Source organism: Volvox carteri (assembly GCF_000143455.1).
Source record: "Volvox carteri f. nagariensis unplaced genomic scaffold VOLCAscaffold_5, whole genome shotgun sequence".
NCBI lineage: Eukaryota > Viridiplantae > Chlorophyta > Chlorophyceae > Chlamydomonadales > Volvocaceae > Volvox > Volvox carteri.
Genome location: NW_003307548.1, coordinates 1,792,455 through 1,808,355, shown reverse-complemented (window position 1 = coordinate 1,808,355; position 15,901 = coordinate 1,792,455). Strand labels below are relative to the sequence as shown.

The 15,901-nt window shown below is 53.8% G+C and overlaps 2 protein-coding genes across 2 annotated transcripts; both read left to right on the top strand.

The window, feature by feature from the left end:
• Window positions 1-973: 973 nt before the first annotated feature.
• On the top strand, window positions 974-7,607 carry VOLCADRAFT_103361 (uncharacterized protein; the record flags this gene model as incomplete). Its single annotated transcript, XM_002947227.1, has 8 exons — window positions 974-1,014; window positions 2,426-3,446; window positions 3,788-3,884; window positions 4,258-4,387; window positions 5,394-5,564; window positions 5,803-5,980; window positions 6,277-6,398; window positions 6,695-7,607. The coding sequence occupies 8 exons, from the start codon at window positions 974-976 to the stop codon at window positions 6,897-6,899; spliced, it is 1,965 nt and encodes a 654-aa protein (XP_002947273.1). The 3' UTR covers window positions 6,900-7,607.
• Window positions 7,608-10,842: 3,235 nt separating this feature from the next.
• On the top strand, window positions 10,843-12,669 carry nuoA8 (NADH:ubiquinone oxidoreductase 12.5 kDa subunit). The gene is made up of 3 exons (XM_002947226.1): window positions 10,843-11,151; window positions 11,317-11,385; window positions 12,314-12,669. Exons 1-3 carry the CDS (start codon window positions 10,979-10,981, stop codon window positions 12,387-12,389), a joined length of 318 nt encoding a protein of 105 aa, XP_002947272.1. The 5' UTR covers window positions 10,843-10,978; the 3' UTR covers window positions 12,390-12,669.
• The last annotated feature ends 3,232 nt before the right edge of the window (window positions 12,670-15,901 follow it).

Sequence of the window (15,901 nt, the reverse complement as noted above, 5' to 3'; positions counted from 1 at the left end):
GTACTTCGCGCATGGAACATATGCATTGATTTTAAGGACTGTGATTCCGCTTTTAGTGGATTTCTTCATGCCACGATTTCATATACAGATTATGCATTTTTTGGGGGCCCCGCCCAAAAAGGTTCATATATCATGTCTGACTGTCAGGATTCCTGAATGGCCGTTGGGCGACGCACTGTATACGCTGCCATTTCCGGAACCCCTGATAAAGGCCCAGCTACTCTGATCAGCATGATTTCCCAGTTAGCACGTCTAGCCGCTTCAGTTAGACAGTAGCACTGTGTAGCACATATAGCGCTTGGTCGGTCCGTGCCCGCCTGCTGTAGCCTCATGAATTCCATTACCATACATGACCACAGCAGACCATAAGGAATGTATCAATAGGTAGGGAACTGATATGTTGGTTGGACTGATGCAGACTCCTTTCAATGTTCGACACAAAGGAAATGGAAACTGCGCCACGAGGCGATTTTTTCTAGGCGGACAGCGACGTTGAAGAAGCCCAGAAGGCCTGGCGTTGCAAAAAAGAGCAAAGATTAAACTTGCAATATAGTAGCAAGGCATATTAGGTCCTGCGACGCCACGATCGTGGCGTCGTGTAGCGCTCTCTCGCGAGAGAGCGCTACACCCCGGGGGAACCTGATTGGTTGGGATCCCAACTTCAAATCCCGTCTGAATCATGTAATTTGCGACATCCTCTACGGCACTAGCAGGAGTATGACTCTTAATAACCCCCGTTAAGCACTGGATGGGTGCGTGCCGGACATCTCGACATCTAGACATTTCCAGACATCTCGTTGTTTTATTGTGTGTGGTTGTTTTATTATTTTATTATAAGCGGACGAAGGAGGACGATGATGGTCCACGTATCCGCACTGACAACGATTTACCGTCCATGGGCTCCCCGGCTTTTACGGACACTCCCGCACAAGTGCTTGTGCGGAACTTGTAACTTGTACTTATAAAATCGTTTATGCCATCGCCCGCGTACAACGCCGCACAGGCTTCCCACGGGTAAGCTTGCCACCAATTACAGCTTTTAATCGACCTTGCAGTCACGTCAAAAGTGTAAGCGCGCGCGTCGCGTTGGTAGAATGGAGCGTCAGCCGCCCGCTGTCGCGTTTCACTGCTCGGTTGAACCCCCACAAAAAGAAGAACCCGCGCGGGAACTTGTGCGAAACCTTGGCATATAGATGGAGACATTAGATGGCTAGCTAGCAAGCGGCCTGAGGGCTGCTATTTCGTCTGGTTTTGCGTCTGTTCGCCGCGCAGAGCACAATGTCAACTGCGCCTGACGCGCACTCGTGTGTTGACTCAACAAGATCATATGCATATCACACTGTAGATAAATGGGCCATTCCTATAATATTCTAATTATCCGTACAATGTAGCAAAACGATTTCTCCCGGACAGTCCTTGGCGGACGTAGGCAGTATCGCGCGTAATAATCATGCTTGCAATGCCCAAGTAAGCTTGTATTTTTGGTAATGGATTTTAACACAACACCCTCTTGAGCGCCGCGCGTGTCGCGAAGGACGTTGCGGAGGGCTGCGCCAATTGTTTTGCGCTTATGCAACAAGCGCAATCGCCTCCTCGTTTCCTAAGACAGTTTAAAACCGTTGCAAGTGGCGAGCCGTAGCCGATGACCCGTTCTGCATGCCGTCCATTCAGGAGGAATTTGCCCGCCCTGTTGCCCGCCAGCCCGACAATGAGTTATCCTTTGGGGAAACAGCACGATCACCGACCCACAAATTTTAAGAGGATCGTCCCATAGCGTGACGTGATTAGAGCGCTCGCATTCCGTGTCTTACGTGTTGGCGTGCACTGACGCCGGGAAACTCCCCGGCACTTAATGATACGGAAACGAGCGGAAACCTGGTGGTCAAGAGCGACAAATAATTACCGGAGTGCCTCTCTTTTAGCCTATTTCAAAAGCAGACCCCTTTACAAAATGTTTGCTGACTTGCATGCAGATGTTCAGAGAAAGGGCTTTGCTGACACCGTAATCAAAACATCAAGTCCTGTTACCCCTCACGCAGCATTTTTTCATCGATCAAATCACTGCACACACGAATTTATACATTAATACCTATTATCCTTCGCTTAGAAGGATAACATTTCTGCTACGGCGCATGACTGCTACGCGTTTAAAGGCCACTATTACAATTGTATTGCTGCATTGCTCCATTGCTATACACTTTAATCCAGGATTTGCGAATGCTAGACGCGCTTTATCGCTGACCTCTGACCTGGGTCAGCAGGACGAAGCGAAAAGCCGCGTGCCGGCCACGCACGTCCAAAGCGATCGCGTGACGCGCACCAAAGCAATTGCAGAAATAATTTCTAATCACTTTTTGGAATGGAACGTCACAGCTGGTCAGATGGGCCCAGAACCCTCCGCCGGCGTCCTTGCTTCACGCATCAGCCATGACCACGACCTGGCAGTTCAGCTGACCTATGTCGTCGACGTGGCCGGAAAAATGGTACAGATATTACATGCTTGTAAACATAGCGACGGTGATGGAACTGCGGTGGCTCGTTGCCCAAGCCCTGTCCCCGAGCTGCTCCAGGGCGACACCCTGTCCTTCCTGTCCTCCGTCCTGCGCACCTACCCCCGCGGCCCCACCAGCCGGCAAGCCCTGGCCAACTGGACCGCAGCCGCCACCGCCTTCCTGCAGGACCACCAACGAAGACAGCGCCAGCAGAGACTAACCGCACAGAGTTTGGCAGATGCGGCAGCCGACGTGGCAGTGTTCCTGTCCTCCAAACGCGCTTTTCCCGCGCCCGCTGCCGCCACCGCGGCGGACCGGAACACGGCCGACGACAAAGGGGACGATGTGCCGGGTCTCATGGAGGTACCACCGAGGCCCAGAGCCAAGGGCACTGGTGCCGGCTGCATTGGCGACAGCAGTAGCGGTGATGGCTGTGGCAGTGGCAGCGGTGGAGATCATACTAGAAACAGCGCTGAGGCAGCTACAGTAACCGGATTGCCTTCCAGGCGGGCATTGATGACGGCGGCAACTCCCGCTGGTAAAGCTGCTCGCAGCAGCAGCGGCAACAGCAGTAGCAAAGGAGGCTCCCGCGCCATTGATGTAACCATAGGCGGGGACAGCGGCGCGGGCGACGAAGGAGAGGGCGAAGCAGAGGGCAACGCGCGGCGCCATTCCGGAGATGGGGGCGATGCGGTTGATGGCGATAGGGATGAGGACTGGGGCGCGACGGGCTTAGGGAGTGATGAGTTCAGCGACGATGATGCCGCTGCCGACGACTTGTCCATGATGCCGGAGATTCCCACCAACATTACAGGCGTGCAGTACGGCGGTTTGCCGTTAGTACGGCGGGTTTTGCTGGCACAGCTGCTGCTGGGCTGGATGAACGGGATACGGCTAGGAGTTCCGGATTTGTCCTTTGCAATTGAGGAGGACTTCGCGCGATTGGTTAAACAGGTACGTGCTCCGGGTTTGTGAGCTTTGTTAGTTTTGTGCGGTAGCAAACTTCGCAATTTTTTTCCTTTTACACTGTACGTGATTGTGTGTGTATGTCTGTGCCCATGCATGGGTCTGTGTGTTTGTGTGGGAGAGAGGGAGGGAGGGAGGAGGGGGAGGGAGGGAGAGAGGAGGGGAGGAGGGAAGGTGGAAGGGGGGGGGAAAATGAGGGAGGGAAAGAGAGGGGGAGGGAGGGAGGAAGGGAAGAAGGAAAAGTGTTCCGGAAATTGGATAGCAAGGTGCGCGTGAGGTATGCAAAAGGCTTGACTGTGGCATACCGTACAATCGTACATGTCGTACAGATGTACGAAATTCACGTGGAATCCGTGGCGCAACGTGCCATCATGGAATACTTCCACATCTCCAAGGCGGGCGGCACCAGCTGGACCTCAGCGGCGGGTGCGTGGAGGGCGGTTGGCAGTTGGTAGTTGGTAGTTGGCGGTTAATGTAGCTGAGTGGACCAGCGGCCGGAATGGGGCCTTGTATAGCTTCGGGGTTCAGCACACTCCTTGCTGTGATCAGCTGCAGCAGCAGCCTGTATGTTGTGGCTTAAAGGGGGGTTGTGCTTGCGCTGCTGAGCTTAGCCATGTAACCTCTCCAGGTGGGGTATCCTGGCAGCGTCTCTCCCCCATTCACTTTCCCCATCAGCGCCACTCGTCTGCGTTTCGTAGTCTTTCCCCATCCGCTCGCTCTATTCTATTCGGTCTGCTCGTCGTTCTGCTGGTCGTTCCCAGCGCCGTATTCCCTCCGCCGAATCGCGCACCCCTCGCAGGCCTCAGCGGCTGCCAGAAGCCCCGCGCCAACGCCGCTCGTGTTCGAGGTCTTGACGACGATTGCCGCTGGATTAACGGCACGTTACTGCGAGATCTGGGCATCGAAATACATCGGAACAGCAACGGGCAGTGAGTCGAAGGGCCCAACACGCCTTCACATCTGCTTCCTGGTTCCTGTTCATTGTTTGTCGGATGCCTACTTTCTGGTCTTGCTCGTGGCCGGAATGTATGGCCTTTTACATGTATTGAGATTGTCCTGATAAGGGCATAGCAGGGCTGCAGAAGCTGCCACTTAAAGCCGCCTCCAATCCACAACTTGGCGGCAATTGCGATGTACCTCCGAGCACACAACGCCCTGCCCCCCCCATATACATATATACACATATATATGTATGTATATACATATATACATATATATACATATATATATACTCATGTATGTATTCATGTGTGGTACGGCATGCAACCCGACACGTTGGCAGGGTGTGCTCTCGCTTCGACATGGTGGAACGACATTCACACATGCGCGACTGCGTCGATCGTCTACACCATTCTCTAGCACGTGGCTACCAGTACATATCCAACGAGTATACATTGCACGGCGGCGTGTACAGCATGTACGACACGCACATATGTCCCCAATTCGTCAATGTGATTAGCATCAGGTAAAGGGTTCATGACCGATGCGCAAACGTGCGTGCACTGAACATGTTTAACAGTGCGTCTAGCTGTGTGTCTGTCTGTAAGCCTGCGGGTTTTGCGTCTATGCCGGATTGTCGGCTTTAGTCTTGCCTTTCTGCTAGCCTGCTCGCCGTCTGCGTGCCTGTCTGCCTGTCTGTCTGTCTGGTTGTCTGTCTGTCTGTCTGTCTGTCTGTCTTGTCTGCTTGCCTGCTTGGCTATTTGACGCTCAGCCTGTCTGCCAGGTCGCCTGCCTAATTGTCTGCTTTCCTGCCTGCATTATGTCTACCTGGCTATGCGTGGCTACCAACGAGTACATATCTTGGGTCGCCCGTTGACGGTTCGTGGCTGGGTTGCGTTGCATTTTTCCTAAACCCTTTCCATCTCCCCTTGCCACCCCTCGCCTTCCTTCCCACTCTTCTCCTGCCCCTCACCCCGCCGGGACCACCCTGCTTAGGGAGCCCCTGTCGCGGCTTGTGAGCAACATCAAGTACATGCTCGTACGATTACGCACGACGCTCTTTCGAAGGCATCCCGGTCCGGAGCTATTTCGTCAGCTCTTTTGCAACGCGTCTGCTTCCGTATGGGAGATGTACTCGCCCCCCGTAGCGGACAACTACAACATACGGTGAGTGATAGGCCGGCGGAAGATGTGTTTTGCGTCCTGATGGAAAAGAGGCAACAGTGCACATGTACAGAACGTGACTGCCACATTACGGCACAGTAAAATAAAGTACTGTACAGTACAGTGCGAAACAGCGCTGTCACAGCTTACTAGCTGTATGATACCGTATAAACCTCTTAAGTACGCAACCTCGCCGCCCTCGAGCCCCGTTCCCCCCTTCCCCGTTGCCTCGCGGATACAGGACGCTGGTGGGCGAGCGTGCCTTTCACGCGCCGCTGCACGGCATTGGGGAGGCCCATGAGGCAGTTGCCAAGAAGCTGCTGCTGCAGTACGATTTAGTTCTGGATCTCAATGCGGGTGACGCGGCTGCAGACCGGGTGATGCGCGAGGGGCTGGGCTGGCACAAGACACTGGCTGAGGTGCGTGTGCGGGCGGGAGGACGTGTATGTGTGCGTGTATGTGTGCGTGTTATGTGTGCGTGTTATGTGTGTGTTTGTCTGTGTAGGATAGGGGGAATGGGCGAGGAAAGGCAAGCAGAACCTCATGAAGCGGGACAAAACCGCACGGAAGCGCGAACACGAAAATGCATAATCTCTGAGTCATGTTTGTCACTGTTTCCGTTGTGTGTACGGCATTTTGCCCATCGCCCTTCCATCGGTGCCTCGGTGCTTGATACACGCAGTAACGTGCGGTGTTTGTCCGTACCGTACGGCAGGTTCGCGTTTGGACCATAGAGCGGCTGGTAAGGAAGTCTGGCCTGGACTTGGGAGCGGCCTGCGCCCTGGGGGACTTGACGCCACTGCTTGTACGGCAAGTATACGACCAGCGATGGTACAGGTACGGACGCTTGGTGACAGGTCCTTCGTGTCGTAACGTGTTAAGGCTGCCTAGTTTGCAGGTTCCGGAGGCACCGCCGATAAAGCAGAGGGTTGGAGGTTCGGACCTCCCGTTCGGAGAGGCTCTTCGACTTCTTCCATCCGCAATTGTGGCCCCGTTCCGAGGCCGCTTGCCCCCTTGATATCCCCACCTGCCTTTTCCCCACGTTGTCGTCCTCCGCACGCCCCTGTGTTCCCTGCCGCGCTGAGCCGTGCCGAGCTGTGTGCCTGCCTACACATCGCCCCTCTCATTCGCAGTTTCGGTCGCACTCTGAGTCACTTGGATCAGCTGTTCCTCTCAGCAGCGGCTCACCTGGGATTGAAGCCCTGGCCACAAGACTGGGCGCAAAAAGCGTGGGGCCTGGAGGCGGGCGCCGCAGCTTCCGCGGATGAGGAGCTCCTGGGCCGTTGTGGGTTGCTGGGTGCGACGCAGGCGCTGCGGCATGTTCCGCTGGGCGACTAAATGATGTATGTGTGTAGGTAGGTACGTACGTACGTGAGTGGGTAGCTAGCATCGTGTTGGCGGATTTAATTTGCGTGGAGTGGCGTGGGGGAAAATGCGTAGCGCGGTTGGAGGGGTGAAGGGCGGACGTCCGGTGTGATCATGCGTGCTGAAAAGAGTGACGGCTTCATGGTTGGGCGCGTCGCATGCGGTATATATAAAACATGGCATTAGGAATAATGCGCACTTGTGTTGCTGTACATGGACAATGTACAGGTATGATGTGCACGTGTATACATTCAAGTTCTATGTGGAACATGTGATGACGTGATTTTAATGTGATTGCGATCCTCAAGAAGAGTGAGATGGGCGATCCAGGAATGCATATTGGCGGAAAGCATATTTATCCATGCCTAGACACTTCCTTGTTGCCGACACGATCCGTCGTGCATAAGTCCGTACATATCCATCTCGGTCGATAGTAGATAGTCCTTTTTGTCTTCCTGACCGGGTTCACTGCGAGGAGCGGGCGCGATACAGCCCACCGGCCCGCTCTAGATCTGTTATTATGGCCCTTTTCCAAGGGTGCTACATTGCCTACATGACCTTCTACCCACTTACCGAACCGTATGACATTGTTGTTCTCATACTGTCGGCCTCGTAGTCGTTGACCGTTGATAACTTCGTCTGTAGGCGGTTGCCCGCCTGCTGGCTTCTGCCTGCCGTGGTAAGGCCTTGCGGCAGCCAGCCTTGAGGGTCTGCTAAGCCGCCCTGGAGGCGTTGAGAGGTGCTTGCGTGGATTTGCGTGGGACTCCTTGGATTGAATTGGTTGGGTTGCTTGGGTTGGTCCGTTGACTTTGGCGAGTATTTGCATCGCGAGCCACCTTGTATCGGTAACAGGGGCGACAATCATTTGCTAGGAAGAATGAAAAGGAGCGAAGGAAAAAAGGTGAAGATGTGCCATAGATATGCCTTTACAGCTTCAGGTGTTTGTGGGGAGCCCTTGCAGGGATACCGTTAAGTATGTGTATATCGAGGGGGTAGGGACTCTCCTTTAGTGGATGGGGTCAACAAGCGTGGGCGCAAGACGGCGTTGCAAGTTGTCTGTCAGATGCGGGCCCAGGGATGGGGGTTTCACAGAGCGGAAATGAAGAGTGGCCGAATGGGGCTATTCAGCGGGCAGCTAGGCGTGTGCGTGTGAGGTCTACGGACAGGTGGGCCTAATAATCCTAGTGAGGCTGCACAGCAGGGGTTCTAGGAGGCTGTGCTGTCCCATGTGGATGGTCACCAGCGCTGTATGGGTTCCTGGTTGTTGGCCTGCATGTCTGCATGTTTGTCGGCCTGTCTGTGTGCCTGTATGTCTGCCGGTCGGTGTGCTTGGTTACTGCTGACGTTTTGCAGACGGAAAGTCGGACTTATTGCCTATTAGTTCATTTTTTGTGTGGATACATGATCGATACGTGGACAGGCGAGACCTCGTTTATGGCGTCAGATAGACACAACAGATACGTGCGCATGCAAGGGGCCTTACTAGGCAGACGGACGGACAGATTGACGACGGGTTGCCTAATTGTGGATGACGCAAGCAACAGAGTCGTACAATTTTTGGATCAAATGTAGGTTTCTTAAAGACTTGAGGGGAAATCCAAACTAATGTGGGCTGTTGTTGCGTGTAGCTGTGGGGTGCTTTTAAGTTCCCGCCTTTTGATAAACGACGGTTAGAGACAAGGTTGCGGTAGTTGGGGAATGTAGGCAGGCGTGATAGCTGCCTGATGGCGCCTGGAAGACCCCATGTGCAAGTTGAGTTTTTTCATTACACCTCTACAATTTTCTGGTATGTCTTGCTTTTTATTTTTACGTATTCGCCGGTTGGACTTGGAGACGAGTGGAAGCAGGGAGAGGGCGCAGTTATCGGAGCCTGATTGGTTGACTATGACGGCCGGGTTAGTTTCGAAGCACTAATATTTTATATATGAGATACTTTGCACGAGGAAACATCCAGAGCACCCGTTTGGAACAAACCACTCTTCTATGGTTTGATTTTCGCAATTCCCCCGTGCTCCGTTCCCCTGCTCGTCATCAATGTCGCGATCGAATTGTTTGCATAATAAATCAAGGAGTGAGCTGATACGCGCATAAAATTTGAGTTTGCCCTTGAGTTAAAGCGCCTGCGAAAAGCCGAGCAAGCGATAAAATATGACGAAGCGTAGTACATACCATATGCCCATTTAAGCTTTTCCAACAAACACCCGTCGTTCTTATAGATAGAAATCTAGCACTTTAACGTCCAAATCACTGACAGAGCTGTGTACTGATGTGCTGATGTCTCATTACCTATTTCTAGGGCTATCGACTAACCTGTTAAATAGTTTCCTTCCAAAAATAAATTTCCTTCCAACAATAGGAGCCTTTTTGGCATAAGCCTTTGGGTGAAAATAGCGCAGCGGCTATGATACGGGATGTAGGTTTGGACAATTGGGGCTTGAACTTGATGCGCACAGTGCAGGCGTCTTGAAGGGTCGAAATTTTATAAAGCTGCGTTCTTAGGGACAGTTTAGTCTCAGTTTTGTGTTCGGTCCCAGGGCAGCTTTCAATGGACCTCCACACGAACAGACGAGACCTGAACTGCGGCGCTGGACACTTGATGCCCATGTCGTTCACCAAGCCTGCCGCGCGACCAGCTTAAATACATTCGAAGCTTTTTTCACCTTATGTCTTCCTCAAGTGTGAACAAGATATTTCTCGAATTCTTGTCTCGGGCCCCGCACCCATGTCTGCCCCCCAACGGGAAACGTTCGCCGGTATCGATGCGAACACATTCATAGCTAATTTTCTTGGGCATCTTGGGAATCTGAAAAAATGAGTTGCATATAGTAGCAATTGTGCCAGAGTGGAGGTGTGGAAGACCATCCAAGTGGCGGTGCCAGAAATGGGCGAAACACACAAGAAGTGGGTGTAGGTACCAAGAAGCCAGGAAGTGAAGGGTGCAAGGAGGGGGCGCCCGCCCGGGGGGGATGGACGGGGTGCTAGGACTGGAAGGGTGCAAGGAGGGGGCGCCCGCCCGGGGAATGGATGGGTACTAGGAATGGAAGGATGGCTAAGGGACCAGGGTAGGGATACGAGGTCACTGTATAGGTAATACTATTCCTTACATTCGTTGCATTCTCCTGTAGCCTCTTGTGATAGGAGCTATAGGACCTAGTACCCCTTATGGTCCAACCCTCTGCTGTGCAGTTCGTGCAATAACACGCCCTGCAAGGGGATTGATCTTTTGGTTGCATTATTAATTGTAAAGATAGTTGCAATCAAGCGGGGGATGTCCGTTGCGGTGCAGCAGTCGGTAAAGAAGGCACGCCGACAGTTTGTTCATCCCAAACAGGCGCACCGCCCCATACTGAGTAGCTGGTACACAGTACGGCTATACAAATACGCGCGTAGCGCGACCACCAGCATCTCGAGAGGCCTTTTCAGCGGCCAGCTACTACACATACACGCTGTTAAGCAAGGGCACGGCACGTATCGTCCGCTCTGTCAAACGTCCACAACATGAGAGCTGTGAAGCCGTGTCTCGGTCTGCTGGTTTATATACACTGTAAGGCTTTGCTAACCGATGGCGCTTATGTATCGCGTCCGCTGCAAACAGTGCCTCGTTTCCTCCTGCAGTGGATACCGTCGACAAGCGCCGTGGGTTAGGTTGGACTTATCAGATCCTGTACAACATTTCAAGGTATGGTCAATGCGGGAACGTAAGTATTATTAATGATGGCTTTCGACATTACGAAAATGTGTTAACTTTAACCAGGCGCCCATTCTCATAATGAACTGCTATGTGTCTGGCTTGCTAGTTGCACAAAATTCCCGAGCTGGTGAACTCTCGTGTCGAAGCTACAAAATCGTGTTGCCGTACTACGGTGTTGTTGGTAGTACTGTAAGCTGTCCCTCATGTTAGTCCCTATACGCAACAAACGTATTGACGTGTGAAATTTGAGGGGCTTGTACTGGTGTAAATCGTGTAATCGGGGCTACCTAGGGATAGTGCTTGCTCACTAGTGCAGCCAAGTGCACCTCTTGCATACATTGTTAGTAACATAGTATTCAAAATGTCCTCACCAGTACGGGTTCCCTATTCCCATGAGCTATATGCGATGAGCCGGCATATTGTGTTCCGTGCCGAGAAGGAGCACAAAGCTGCTGTGGAGTGCAAGGGCAAGCACGATTGGCCAGAAGACTGCAAGCCAGAGTCGGAGGCGCTGGTCCGGGCGACGAACAAGCTGTAAGCACGGGGCTTCGGGGTGTAGTCTGCCTACCGGAGGTATACTCATTGCATCCAGATTACATAACCATTTTATTGTGAAAGTGTGTTCTGATATCTCTAATGTTCCTTTCGCTTGGGCTTTTGGCGCAATTCAGTCTTGATTGCCGCGATGGTCCCTTGCAGTTACAAGGAGATCATGGAGAAGGCGCCTACTGAGTTTAAGGAATATGCCCAATGCCTGGACTGGTATGGGTAAGTTCATGTCACCAGCCGCAGCCAGTTCGGACTCTTGGGTCTTGGCAGCCTGTCCCGTCCCGGGCAGCCCTGGCCTAAGGAGGGGGATTACCGGCGCTTTCTCAGCCCACCGTACCTGGGCACACTCCTGCAGGCTGTAAGATCGCTTTTGCTTTGGACTGGAGCGTTGTGCCCCTTCCACATGCAAAAAGTGTCTCATTCACATGAAAGCGCACTGAATGCACCCAAATGGCTTGCACGTGGGATCACCGGAAAGGCGATATGACGCTGGGGGCTTGTGGGTGCGGAGGGGTGCGGAGGGGTGCGTGCAGCGTTGTCCACAACCGTGGCCTTGGGTGCGCCTCTGCACCACAACCAAAATGAACCACACACCACACGCGGAATAATAGGCTCCACGTGCACATCTACACCACAATCTCGCGCCTACACACCTGGGAGCAAAATGGGTCACGGCGTGAAAGCGGGCGGCCTTCCGGCTGTTCAAGTCGTTTGGTAGTTTAAACCATGCGCACTTCACGCCCTCCTCTACGGCTGCCGCCTTAATTCAAAGACTTTACTTTGTTTGCTTTCACTGCTCTTCCTCTTCCTGGTGACGTTCGCCGCGTTGCCACCTTGCACCCCCCCCCTTCCCCCCCACTGGGGGTACTCCCTGCGGTGGTTCCACCGCGGGACGTAAGAGGGCCTCCGGGAGGGACGTGTGTGTGTGTGTGTGTGTGTGCATGTTGCTGGGCCTTGCGGGGAGGGGGCTCACTTTGCATCAGTTTCTCCGCGGCTCAGCTCGAGCGAACTCATCAATAGATGCGTGATTCGCGACGCATAAATTCATCTATGTGAAGTAATGTGCTTCATGTGCAGTCAAAAAGCCCTAAGGGAGGGACTATTAGATCCGTACCGCACAGTAACTCAACTGCCGTGGTGGTCGCAGACTCCGCTTTGCTCGCTGCCGGGACAAGCAGGCGGCTTTTGAGGCGGCGTTCCCGATTGTGGAGCCGAAGAAGTGAGGAGGAGGAGGAGGAGGAGGCGCAGGACGAGCTGAGGAGCGAGTGCGCCTTGGCGGGGGGCTTGGCTTGGCTGGCTGCTGGGCATGAAGAGGCCTGCTGGGGGGTGGGACCCCAGGCGGCTTACCCGTAGGCATAATACATATCCTTAGCAGCGTGGATAGGGGAGGGTCTGTGTTTGATTTGCAGCCACGGGCTGTGTGTGGCGACCCGGAGGCGTTATCGCTCGCGGCCCTGGACTTCTCTCGCCCCGGAGATGTCCAAGGAGGGTGGCGGGGACGGGAGAGAAGAAGTGATGGTGGGAGAGACAGGGGAAGGGTTTAAACAGGACGGCTTGGGCACTCGTAAGCAGTGTTGAAATGGAAATGTTCGGAATTTACGACGAGAAAAAAACGTGTTTGCTTGGAGGGTAATGGTGGTTTCGTTTTGGAACCCTTCCAAGTTCCAACATCTCTTTTCTTCGCGCGCGCTGAACAGTAAAAGCTTATGTCTGGGTTAGAAAACGACCAGGATCGTGGCAAGATGCCAGCGGCTTGCGAAACGGTCTGACGGGTCAAGCTGCGCGCAGGGTCGAGGATGTGGGCAGATTTTGAACGTGGACCTGTACGGCATTGAGTGTTGGCAGGCCAGGGTCAACCTCCAGGCGAGCCGGATGGGGAGCGAAGTAGTTTTGGTTTATCGGTGCATGAGCGGATGAGCTTTGCCTTATGGCACTCTGCAGGGTATGCACGGATAGATCCAGTTGCGTAGGTTTTGTAGCCTTTCAATCTCGGTTTATTAAGTGCGACGTTGGTGGACTTTCAGCTTTCATGCGTGCTTGTTCCTTCGCTTTTAGGTCTGGTCTGTTAAAGTGCATGAAAAAAGTCTATCGTTTCCTCTCTTGATCTCAAACAAGCGCGCTGTACGTGTCGGGTTCGTACACACGTATCACGCACAGCACAAGCTATTACGATAGGGGGATCACGCTTTGTGTAGCACAGATTGATGATGCTAACACATAAACGCTTTTCAAATCTGGATTTTGTTTGTGATTAGTCAGGATTTCCATAGCCAGAAGATGTGAGCTTTTTAATGAAGCAAAACGTTGACCACTGGTTATTGACAGGAGTGCATTTAGAATATAATTATTTGCGGGCTCCGCTGCCACCAAGGGCCGGGGCCGCAGCGTTCTGCGCTTCATTTTGCAAAAGACGGGCCGGCCAATGTCGCCTTACGATGCCAAAGCGGACTTTAAGGTCCATGACATCAGGTCCATGGGTAAGCTCCGTGATGCCGAGGCCATGGAGCTGCTCAAGCGCATCTCACACCAGGTGCGCCAGGGTTGTTCGGACCATGCCATAATGATGGCGTGCTCATATTACCTCGAAATCCGGGACCACTGAAGCACCCTTAGGTTCATCAAGTCGATCAGTCATCTGTGCAGGGCCGTACATCTGCTGTATTAACAAAGAGCCAATTTTGGTGCGGACCCGTAAGCTAAGAAAGTGAATTGTATATTCAAGCTCTAGCCTGGGCGGAGAATGTGGCCTAGGGAAAACACCGGGAAAACACCATGACCACTTTAAGGGGGTGAACCCCGACTGGCTCCCCCGACATGCGCGCTCAACCCCTCAATGGCGTCCACGGCGATGGCTCCTCCGGCCTCTCAGGTCCAACCTATCATGCGCCGACGGGAGTGGCGAGTGCCGTTGCTAACGGAATTCTTTCCGGTGGGTGACGGACGAATCGGTACATAGGTCGCTTGCACAAAGACTGTGCGAGGTCTAGGCCCGGGACCCTTCCGTGATACCTAGGAAACCGCGACAAGCGTTTACGCTCAGCAAATACGTGCTCCTGCTGCTCCTGCTGCTGCTCCTGCTGCACTGCTGCTGCTGCTGCTGCTGCTACCGTGCTGCTATTACAAGTGCTGTTGTTGCTGCCGCTGCCGCTGCTTCTACCGTGCTACCGTGTTTCTGGGTCGACTGTCCTTTTGAGATCCTCTCTGCTCATGTGTCATTGGGCCGGAACCTGCAGCCAAACCCCAACCTGCTCGGTCTCAATGTCGGCGGAGGCGGAGGCCGCACCCGAGAGATCAAAGGTGAGGAGTCCTCAGAAGGCCGTAGGGGTGGTAGGGTCAACGCCGCGTGGTGCCCCAGCAGGCAGCCCCGACACCACCATCATGCGGTAACCAGCTGCGGAGCACGTCGGCCACAAGGCAAGGCCGGACGGATCCGAAGCGTTATGTACTCTCCAGCTCTTCCTGTTGCCTCAATGTGCGCCAACTTGGACCCGTGTGCATGGAGGGGAGTCCTCGGGACCGACAACTCATTCTACCTTCAACTACCCCGCCACACTCGCGCGCTCACACTCGCCATGGCGCTAACTCAGATCGCCAGAACTGCTTCCAATTTTCCTCCTTACCTACCAACATATCTACCTACCTACTACCTACCTTTCCCCCTCATGCTTTTCTCCCCATCCCGGCTCTCTTCGTAGTACGATTACGGCCTGCGCGCGACCCCAATTCCTTTCTGCCGTACGAATCCGTACTTGGCACCATGCTGCATGAGCTGGTGCACAACGTACGAGGACCCCACGACGGGTGGGTGTGCGGGTGCGGGTGGATTAATGGCGGTTTGATGGTTGGGTGCCGGTACGTGGGTTGGCTGGATGGGGGCTTTGCTCCTTGCATCTGACTCCATTCTTCTCTCCCGGTATGCGGCTCCTGTTGCAGAGCCTTTTATAAGTTATTGGACGAGATAACCGCGGAGTGTGAGGAGCTCATGGCGCGGGGGGTGGGAGGTACCGGAGTGGGTTTCGATGGGCCCTCCTGCGGCCGTCTGGGCTCCCACGCCTTCATTCCCCTGCACAACCCGGCGCCCGGGAGGCTCCGTGACCTCGCTCTGAAGGTGGGCATTTGTATGGGGAGGGGTAATGGGAGCAGGATGACTTGCCAGAAGGTACATGCGGGGTGAAAGTGTTGGGCGGATTGAGCGGATTGCAGCAGTATAACCCGCGGGAGTTACATGCGGGGAAGATTCATTTTCGGGGTGACCATGCTTGGGGCCGCAGGTCCCTCTGCCGCATTGCCAGAGGGAAAATGTTTTATATTAGATTCGTCATTGGGCTTGGGGAGCGAGCTGGGCTGAAAGGAATTGTGCTTAGCCGCAGAAAGGAATTTGCTTTCGCCAAACGACATGTGTCAGTTTCCATGTGTGGGTGTGTGTGCGCCACGAGTGGAGAAGAGGTAGGCGCCCTATGCGGAGCAATAGGATGGTGGAGCAAAGCTTTGCAGCGGACAAGCACCAAATCCGCAACCGAATCCCAACACCAATCTTTGATCATCGGTTCTGCTTACACACGTGCGTACCGGCGACCTGTTGCTCCTTCGTGCGTTGCGTTCATAAGTGGAGGGAGGAGTGTGTCCGGCGCGGGCGAGGACGAGGACGAGGACGGGCCACCTCGCACTTCCACAGCAACGTAAAAATACCAAGTGCACTCCACACACACACACGTACGTTACAAGTACGCTAGGT